This window comes from Cibotium barometz, chromosome 15 (assembly GCF_041138505.1).
Source record: "Cibotium barometz isolate CiBa-2024 chromosome 15, ASM4113850v1, whole genome shotgun sequence".
Classification (NCBI taxonomy): Eukaryota; Viridiplantae; Streptophyta; class Polypodiopsida; order Cyatheales; family Cibotiaceae; genus Cibotium; species Cibotium barometz.
This window is the reverse complement of record NC_141060.1, coordinates 44,014,597-44,024,392: the sequence shown is the minus strand read 5'-3', so window position 1 is coordinate 44,024,392 and position 9,796 is coordinate 44,014,597. Positions and strand designations below refer to the sequence as shown.

Sequence of the window (9,796 nt, the reverse complement as noted above, 5' to 3'; positions counted from 1 at the left end):
TATGTGGCTTGCAATCAAGCATTTAATTTGCATAGACTATCAAATGTTCCACAACTGAAATCTCAGTAGATTCATCTACCAATATATCAAAGAAAGGAGAGTGTTTCACTTTTTAAACCACATTTTTGCAAAGAGATTCACTTATGTAGGAGGCAAATAAAGCAACAAACTTGTCATTTTGATATAGATCTTTCGAGAAAGAGATCACACACCACACAAAGATAGCAAATCTAGCAAAGCTAGAAATTTACTGAAGGCAAGGTCTTCTTTTGCTATATAATAAGATCCTTGGATAATATGCTGCCAACCTGTGCTGATTTGAAGTTGCATGTACTCTAATTGCACTTAGTTGAATATTACCCACAAGTACCAAACTCACTTCTATATTTTTTCATTTTTTGGCATATGCTACAAAAGATACATCCACTATTAGCATCAAAGTGAGCCCATTCAAAGGTCGCATTCCATGCATCATTCCACAAGTTACATGCATTTTTAATTCTTTGCACTTCTTCCTCATGAGTATTGCTAGAGGCATCCTCTTAGTAAATAGTAGGAGAGTAGACTGCTTATATGCCATTCTATCCTACATGTTTGCAAGAGAAAAATAAAAGTTCTTTTACATTTCTATTTATGATAAAAGAGAAAATAAAAGACATCTTGTTTACATTTCCTGTTATGATATAAGAGAAAGTAAAGGTTATTTTATGAGCCTCTCTTTCTCTCTCTCTCTCTCTCTCTCTCTCTCTCTCTTTACTATAAATGTTGGGCTACTCATAGGCAATGGGCTATTAACATGTGCTCTAAGGCCTCATGAGTGGTGCATCAGTAATGATAGGCTCTACTTTGATGAGAAAGAGGATTCCATTTATGACTGCCATCCATTGTGTTGCCCATAGAACATACTTATGTGTATCTAATGCTTTTAAAGAGAGCCTAGATACTACGTGCATGGATTCAACTTTGAGTGAGATTACTAAAAAAAAACCTCTAAAAGATCTGCGAGACTTGCACAGATGTAAGAGGAGCTTGATTATCCACACCTTAAAATGGAAAATATCCAAAAGTTAAGGTGGTTAAGTAGACACAAAGTTGTGGTCACGGTGTGTGAAGATTTGGAACCTCTTTTCTTATGCATAAAGAGAAGAATGGAAGGTTATACAAGATGATTGCAAATTTCAAATTCATTTATGTGTTGCATTTCTTGGTTGACATGCTTGAACATCTTGCCACTCTATCACTTGTTTTTTAGAAAAGCTTTGTGGATGTGACAAGCATTCTTGGTTTGATAGATTCCACAATTACAGTGTTAGATGTTGAGTTTTGTGTAGTGCCTTTAGATATTAACATGAATATGCAAGGACATGATGGTTATGGCTTTCCATCTATTCATAAATATGGAGGGCAACATGGTTGGTTATGGACGTTGCTGCATAAGGTAATGAAGGAGGACATATATTATGATATTACAATAGAGTGATGTGCTGTTGGCAGTAATTTGGTTGAAGCTCTTGGCTTCTAAACAAAGATTTTTTTGGAAATAAAGACCATTAGAAAATTAGGTTTGGTGAATCTTTCATTAAGCAAAATTTTAGCATTTTTGTCTTGGGTTTCCTCCTACGGAAGAGTTGAAACGCTTTGGGAGTATTGACCTTGGTGAAGCACTATGGAAATGCAGTCACATTAGAAGATGGTACACAAGTTGATGTAATTAGTGGGACACCTGTTGAGTACATATGCAGCACACATGATAGCCTCAAGCCAAAATGCATGTGGCAAAGCTTGGCTCTTGACCATACATCGTGCCATCTCCATAAGTGACCTGTTTTTCCTCTCGGCAACACCATTTTGCTGAGGGGTATACGGCACTGTACATTGGTGTTTTATCCCACGGCTAGCCAGAAATGCATCAAACTCTTTAGACATGTACTCCCCCCCTCGATCAGAAAAGAGTTCCATGTCTTCAAGGTTCAAGGTGCCTTAGATTAGAAAGGAAAGTCTCTCAAGGACACATGGACTTTGATTGGAAGAAGTGAAGTGTGGCATTGCAAGTATCCTACCTTATTATTTTTGGCTCAAATTGCAATGTTCTAGTACTACTGTTTGTGTGAGAGGGGCTTTAGTGTTCAAAACATTACAAAAAATAAGGTTAGAAATCGTTTACTACATAAGGTAATGAAGGGGGACATATATTATGATGTTAGAATAGAGTGATGTGCTATTGGCAGTGATTTGGCTGAAGCTCTTGACTTCTAAACAAAGATTTTTTTGGAAATAAAGACCATTAGAAAATCAGGTTTGGTGACTCTTTCATTATGCAAAATTTTAGCATTTTTGCTCCTCTTGGGTTTCCTCCTATGCAGGAAGAGTTGAAATGCTTTGGGAGTATTGGCCTTGGTGAAGCACTATGGAAATGCAGTCACATTAGAAGATGGTACACAAGTTGATGCAATGATTGATATGAGAGATTATTAAGAAGAGAGTTCCATGTCTTCAAGGTTCAAGGTAACTTAGATTGGAAAGGAAAGTCTCTCAAGGACACATGGACTTTGATTGGAAGAAGTGAAGTGTGGCATTGCAAGTATCCTACCTTATTATCTTTGGCTCAAATTGCAATGCTACAATGTTCTAGTACTATTGTTTGTGTGAGAGGGGCTTTAGTGTTCAAAACATTACAAAAAATAAGCTTAGAAATCATTTGGATACAAAAAATATGGATACTTTCATGCAGGTTTCCATTGAAGGACCACCTCTCATGTCTTTTGATTTCACAGCAGTTTGTGGAGAGATGGAGAAATGACTTCAAGACGTGTGGACACTCATATAACTTAAGAAGGCTTATATTTTATGCTGTTGTTGGGGAGAGAGCATATGTATCTACTATTGCTACATGTAAGTCTATAGCTACTATTGTTTTTGGACAGTTATTGTTATGGACAGGTTTCATGTTGTTTTTGGAATGGGTGTTGCTTAGTGTAGAGGTGCAATTGTGAACAAGTTTCATGCTCTTGTTTTGGACAGTAGTTGTTCTTATGTAGTAGACAACTTTTATGTAGTTGTGGGACAACTATTTTGTTGCTATTATGGATAGCTTCTATATGCAGCTTTGTTGTTGTTAGTTGAAAGCTTTTCTGCGCTTGCTACTATTTTGGTGTGCAGCTACTATGGAAAGCAAAGACTTCTTTTGGCAATATGGAAAGACTTGTTGCTATTATGGAAAGCAAAGAGTCCTCATCAAGATATGTTTGTAATGGCACTAGCATGACATAGTGCCTACATTCTTGTTGCTTTTCTCCATATATTCTGGTGCTTTATGATGTAGTCTTGTTGAACATGTTTTGTCTATCCATCCATCCAAAATAAATTGCATGGATGCTTCTTACAAATGTATTAACCCCAAGAGAATCAAATAAAGAAAATTGTTATTTTTGCTTTTGTGCAATGTAAAGTTGGTTGTCCTACGCACACCTTATAAATTTCTTAATGCAAGTTTTTAAGTTTGATACTTTTTGAAGTTCCAATTATTCATAGCTTATAAATTTTCGTTGATAAATTAAAATTATTTGATACTTCTAGTGTTTGAAATTTATCTTATGTGAAGATTTAAATGTTGCAATTTATTTCTTTGAATTGATTATTTTGGAAGTTTATTCTTTGCAAAAAAATTTGGGAACACTCAGAGAGAGAGGAGGTGAACATGCTAAATACGTTTTTTTTTGTTTTAGCTATTTTTGAGGTGTTGTATGTTATAAAACCAAATCTCTTGGTTTTGCCTTTGAGATAAAGGCAAAGGAAACCTAAAAACTTAGTTGTGAAGACAATATAAAATGAGGCATAGGCTTAAGTAGTTAATAAACCTTCAAGATTTGCCAATGGAAAAATGAGAACTCTTTTGAAGTTGTAAAAGGATGGTGAGTGCCAAGGGAGAGGGAATTGATAAATTGATTGAAAATTGAGGAATATCTTGAAATTGGAAAGGATGTTGGGGGAGGGGGGCTTTAGATAGTTTACAAACGTTCAAGGTTTTCAAATGGAAAAAGGAGGAATATTTTGAAATTGTAAAAAAAGGAATGTTTGGAGGGGGGAGAATTGGCATTGCCAAGAGAAAGAAATCATATATTTTATTAATAATCCCATGTTTTCTCTATTTCTACTACTAAATTAAAGTCAAGCATTGCCTTTATTTTGATTGGCTAGAAAAAAAACACTTTAAAAAAGGTTTTCATATATGGGAAAAATGAGGAATATTTCGAAATTGAAAAGGATGTGTGTGTGTGTGTGTGTGTGTGTGTGTGTGTGTTACAGGTGGATATGGCGAGGGGTGAAGTTGTGAAACTTCTATGCGTTTCCCCCGCGCAGTCAGGAAGCACTTTTGGCAGGGCGCCTTGTCTTCTTCCTACATAGAGCCAGAGCCGCCAGCTTCATCTTCACTCAAAAACTCAGAGTTGGAACTTGGGGTTTGTCCGTTAGCGTGCAACAGTCTCTCCGTCACCTTTCTCCCATACTAGAGCGGCGAGCCTCTCATTCTGTTGTCGTGACGCGTCTCATTCTGTTGTCGTTAAGCGCCTTGGGCTTATCGCAGCAGTTGCTGCTACTACAGTGAGTACCCGTCCAGCTCCGACTAGAAGAAAAGAGAGAAAATGAAGCATTATCGCCGACGCTGCCTCCCCCAGCTTCTCCTTCTCTTGTTGCTTGTTTCTACTCTTCACTCTGCCCCTCCACCGGGCTCTTCTTCCCTCTCCGACGACGCCGCCGCCCTCCTCGCCGCCAAACAGCACCTTTCCGACCCCTCCGGCCACCTCTCCGGCTGGTCCGACCCCCTCTCCGTCTGTACGCAATGGCGCGGGGTGGGCTGCGACGCCCAGCATTCTCGCGTTACCGCCCTCATCCTCTCCAACATGAGCTTGTCCGGTCCCATCCCGCCTCCCCTCGCCGCCCTGTCCGCCCTTACCACCCTCGACTTGTCCGCCAACTCCCTGTTTGGCCCTATCCCGTCCTCCCTCGCCAACCTCTCCGCCCTCCAAAACCTCTTCCTCTACTCCAACCGCTTGTCCGGGCCGCTGCCCGACCATCTCAGCCTCCTCTCCATGCTCACAGTCCTCCGCATTGGAAACAATCCCCTCTCCGGCTCCATTCCGGCTTCTTTCTCAAACTGGCACCACCTGCAAGTCCTCGGCCTCGCCGCGTGCAATCTGTCCGGCCCTATTCCGCCCGAGCTGGGTGGCCTCTCCAAGCTAACCATCCTCCGCCTGGACGGAAACTCCTTTTCACAAACCATCCCTCGAGAGCTTTCACAACTGTCCGCCCTCACTGTTCTCCAGCTTGAGAACAACAATCTCACAGGCACCATACCTGCAGAGCTTGGCAAGCTAGCCCGGCTCACAGACCTCTCTCTTTACACCAATTCTCTCACTGGGCCGATACCACCCCAGCTTGCAAATCTAGTCCTCCTCACTAACCTTAATCTCAAAGAAAATCAGCTTAGTGGGCTAATCCCCCCAGAATTAAGTAACTTAAGTAATCTCAATGTTCTCGATCTTTCTGTCAATAATCTGTCTGGTAGCATCCCTCCTTCCCTTGGAAACCTCTCTAAACTAACCTTTTTAGTGTTAAGAAACAACAGTTTAGCTGGGCGAATCCCCAAGAGTATAGGCAACATGTCTTCTCTAATGCATCTCTTTGCTTCTAATAACTCTCTTTCTGGCAGCATCCCAAGTGAACTGGGCAATTGCAAAGCTCTTCAGCAGATCGCTTTAGATACTAATCAGCTGAGTGGAAGCATACCCCCTGAGCTGGGTTACCTCAGTAACCTTACAGATTTGTTGTTGTTTAACAACACACTCAGTGGAAGCATTCCTCCTTCATTGGGCGAGTTGAGAAGGTTAAGAGTTCTTGCTCTTAATGGGAATGGGCTCACAGGAGCCATACCACCAGAGCTTGGCCAGCTAATCAGTCTGAATAATTTTTATCTCTACAGCAACAATCTGACCGGTCCGATTCCGGAAGAAATCGGCAACTGTATATCACTAGGAGAGATAGATTTCTTTTCTAACCATCTCTCAGGCCCTATACCACCCACATTTGGCCAACTGGAGGCTCTAAAGTGGCTCCATCTGAGAGAGAACAGTCTATCAGGTGAAATACCCCCATCATTGGGGTTTTGCAGCAGCTTGAAAATGCTGGACTTGGCATCCAACGCATTAACAGGTGGCATTCCAAGCACACTTGGCATGCTGAGTCAGCTCAACATCTTAATGCTCTATGAGAATTATCTCACGGGACCCATTCCATCTGAATTAGTGAACTGCAAGAGCTTACAAAGGTTGAATCTCTACAACAATGGATTAAGTGGGTCTATACCAGGGTTCGGGTCCTATGGAGGGCTTGTTTTGCTTGATTTAACCAATAATTCACTTGAGGGGCCAATACCCAAGGAGCTTGGAAGCTCAACAGGCATATTTAGGCTGAGGCTTGGTTTTAACAAACTTAATGGGAGCATCCCACCTGAGCTGGGTAGCATTTCTAGCTTGGGTCTTTTGGATTTAAGCTACAATAATCTTGCAGGACCAATCCCATTTGAACTCACTAAATGCAGTGTGTTAATGCAGCTCTTTCTTGACCATAATCAATTGTCAGGGCCGATCCCTTCAAGTTTCCAGTACCTTACTGTCTTAACAAGGCTTGATCTCTCCTTTAATGGTGGGATTAATGGTAGCATACCTCAAGAAATGGGCAATTTATCAAAGCTTGAGCTTCTACAACTAGGTGGAAATCAGCTCTCTGGGTCTATACCCATGCAATTGGGCCATCTCTCTCAGCTCACTACACTAGACTTGCAAGGCAATGCACTAAGTGGACAAATACCTTCAACCCTTGGCAACTTAAGTCAACTCTTGGAGCTTAGATTATCACAGAATTTGCTATCAGGACCAATTCCACTAGAATTCGGCCAGTTATCAAGCCTACAAGTTGTTCTGGACCTTAGCTTCAATCAATTATGTGGGCAGGTTCCTCCTTCCTTTGGTAACCTTAGAGTCTTACAAGGTTTAAACTTGTCAAATAATGAGCTCTCTGGTGGCCTTGGAGATGTCATTGCCTCGCTTCCTAGTTTGATTACCCTTAATGTGTCCAACAACATGCTCAGTGGCTTAATTCCGGTGTCAGTTTCGAAGTTTCCCGCCAGCTCATTTACAGGCAATGCAAGGCTTTGTGGTGCACCTCTTGTGCAGCAGTGTGAAGCAGAAGCTAATACAGAGGGTGAGACACTATCAAGCGGGCAGTTGGCAGGCATCATAGTGGCTGGTGGGTTGCTAATGTTGGCTTTTCTTCTCCTTGTAATCACTCTGCTTAAGAGAAGGAAACAAAGGCAATTGAGTTCACGTTTGATTGTGGAGGAGCATAGCTTTCCAAGCAAGAGGGGCTTCAGTTGGACGTTCAATGAAATCATGGAGGCCACAGATGAGCTAAATGATAGCAACATCATTGGCTCCGGCGGGTTCGGTACCATTTACAAGGCTGTGATGAAATCAGGCCAAGTTTTGGCTGTCAAGAAGGCATGCATAGCTGATGAGGAGTCCATATATGACAAGAGTTTTATGAGAGAAGTTGAGACCTTAGGGAAGGTCAGGCACAGGCATTTGGTCAAGTTGATTGGGTTTTGTTCACATAGGGGTCTTAATTTGCTTGTGTATGAGTTTATGCCAAATGGGAGCTTGTGGGATAGGCTGCATGGGCAGCTAGCTAAGAAGCTTTCATGGGAGGACAGGTTCAAGGTTGCAGTGGGCATAGCAGAGGGCATTGCTTATCTGCACCATGATTGCAGGCCGAAGATCATTCACCGCGACATTAAGTCGAGCAACATCCTGCTTGACTCTGAAGGGGAAGCGCATGTTGGTGATTTCGGGCTTGCCAAGCATGTGGATACATCAAGGGTGACCCAATCTGTCTCCATGATCTTTGCAGGCTCTTATGGCTACATTGCCCCTGGTAAGCTTTCCTAACACTTAATCTAAACATTGTTTGCTTAGGCTTTGGCTGGCTATACATTGATCCCTGCTTCCTTGCATGGGTGAGCAAAATTGCCCATTCAAAACTCATGGGTGGTGGTGATGGGCCCTTATGGGCATGCCCCTTATGTGTAACCACCAGTTTTCCAAGTGTAAGTGCTCATGGTGACAATAGCCATCTGCAATGCTCATGCTTTGATTTTGAAAGTCAAAAAATTTTGTCATTTGATGTGCAGAATATGCCTACAGCATGAAGGCCACAGAAAGAAGTGATGTATACAGTTTTGGGGTGGTTTTGATGGAGCTGGTGTCTGGGAAGTTGCCGGTCGATCCCAGCTTTCCCGAGGACATGGATTTGGTCACTTGGGTGAGATCTTGTTTGGCCTCAAATGACAATGTGAAAGCCATAATAGATCCAAGGATAGGGGAACTCACAGAAGGAGAGAGGCTGGAGGTGCTATTGGTGTTGAAGTTGGCTATACAATGCACTAGCACTCAACAGGTAATACACCACTCCTTAACAACATTTGTGCATTCACGTGTGCACAACACATGCACGTGCACTTTTTGGGTTTTGTGTGGGTGTTTGCGGTGGTAAAGGGCATATAAGTTTACAACTACCTCCAAATTCTTATCACTTGGCAGCTTCATGAAACTCTTCCTTTACATAATATATAGAGATATAACATAGAGAAGGCCTTTGTGTGAATATATGCTTATGTGTGTGTGTGTATGGAGTGCATGTGTGAGAGCATATCTTGATACAGAGTTCAACACCCACTATTGGGCACTGATGACGTTAGTGGGGATGTCGTAGTATCTAGTCCATACTATGGATAATGGAGTTGATAGTTATAGACTACCATGAGTATATAACATGCACGTTCCTAAAAGGTGAATTTGGGCATGTTCTTGGATTCATCTACATATGTATAACATAGAGATATAGAGATGGCACATTTGCAATACATACGTGAATCATATTACTTAGGGACTAATCATGTTTAGGACATAATTAATTGACACATTTTGTATGTTCTTTTTGGCGGGCACAACCCACGCACATGCACTTTTTTTTGGGTTTTGTTGTGTGTGTGTGTGTTTTGGTTGTGGGGGTGGGGATGGGGATATATTATATAATAACTTTCACACAATGGCACATTTGCACTACATACCTTAGACATATCTTTAGTGGGGTAATCATTTTAGGGCATAATTAAAATTGACACTTTATTTTGTATGTTCTTTTTGGCAGGCTGAGAGACCCAGCATGAGGGAAGCTGCTGACAAGCTTGATCAAGCGAAGAGGCAGAGCCTGAGGTGCTTGAGTTTTGATGAGAGCCTATCCAAGGCCTTGTTAGGCAGAGAGCCCCTTTTGTAAGGAAACGGTTAGACTACTGGTTTGTGCTTGCAAAAGAAGCACTGAGCAGGCCTTATATTTTTCAGAAGACGGTGGGCGGTTACCAGATTGCATACGTATGTATGTATAGTTTTTATGTATGCATATAAGTAGCACATGATGCGCATTGATGAGTGCGTAGAAGATGATGGTTTTTCAAATTCCAATTAGTAATGTTGCAATTTGCAAAAATAGAGAACATATGTTGGGATATGATGCACTGTCACGGAAAACCCGCAAACAGTGACAATGAAACTGCAAATATTTGGGGTTCACTTGTAACCACACTTGGATTATCCCTCCAAGTGTGCAGCCGTGCGAGTCTCACTCCAGTCTCCAGACTTGTACGTTTATTCCCTTGAGGCTTGTAGTGTAGCCTCCTTTATAGTCC

At 41.7% G+C, this 9,796-nt stretch overlaps 1 protein-coding gene across 1 annotated transcript; it reads left to right on the top strand.

The window, feature by feature from the left end:
• Window positions 1-4,266: 4,266 nt before the first annotated feature.
• On the top strand, window positions 4,267-9,796 carry LOC147631344 (uncharacterized). The gene is made up of 3 exons (XM_086809746.1): window positions 4,267-7,986; window positions 8,243-8,508; window positions 9,262-9,796. Exons 1-3 carry the CDS (start codon window positions 4,641-4,643, stop codon window positions 9,385-9,387), a joined length of 3,738 nt encoding a protein of 1,245 aa, XP_086665872.1. The 5' UTR covers window positions 4,267-4,640; the 3' UTR covers window positions 9,388-9,796.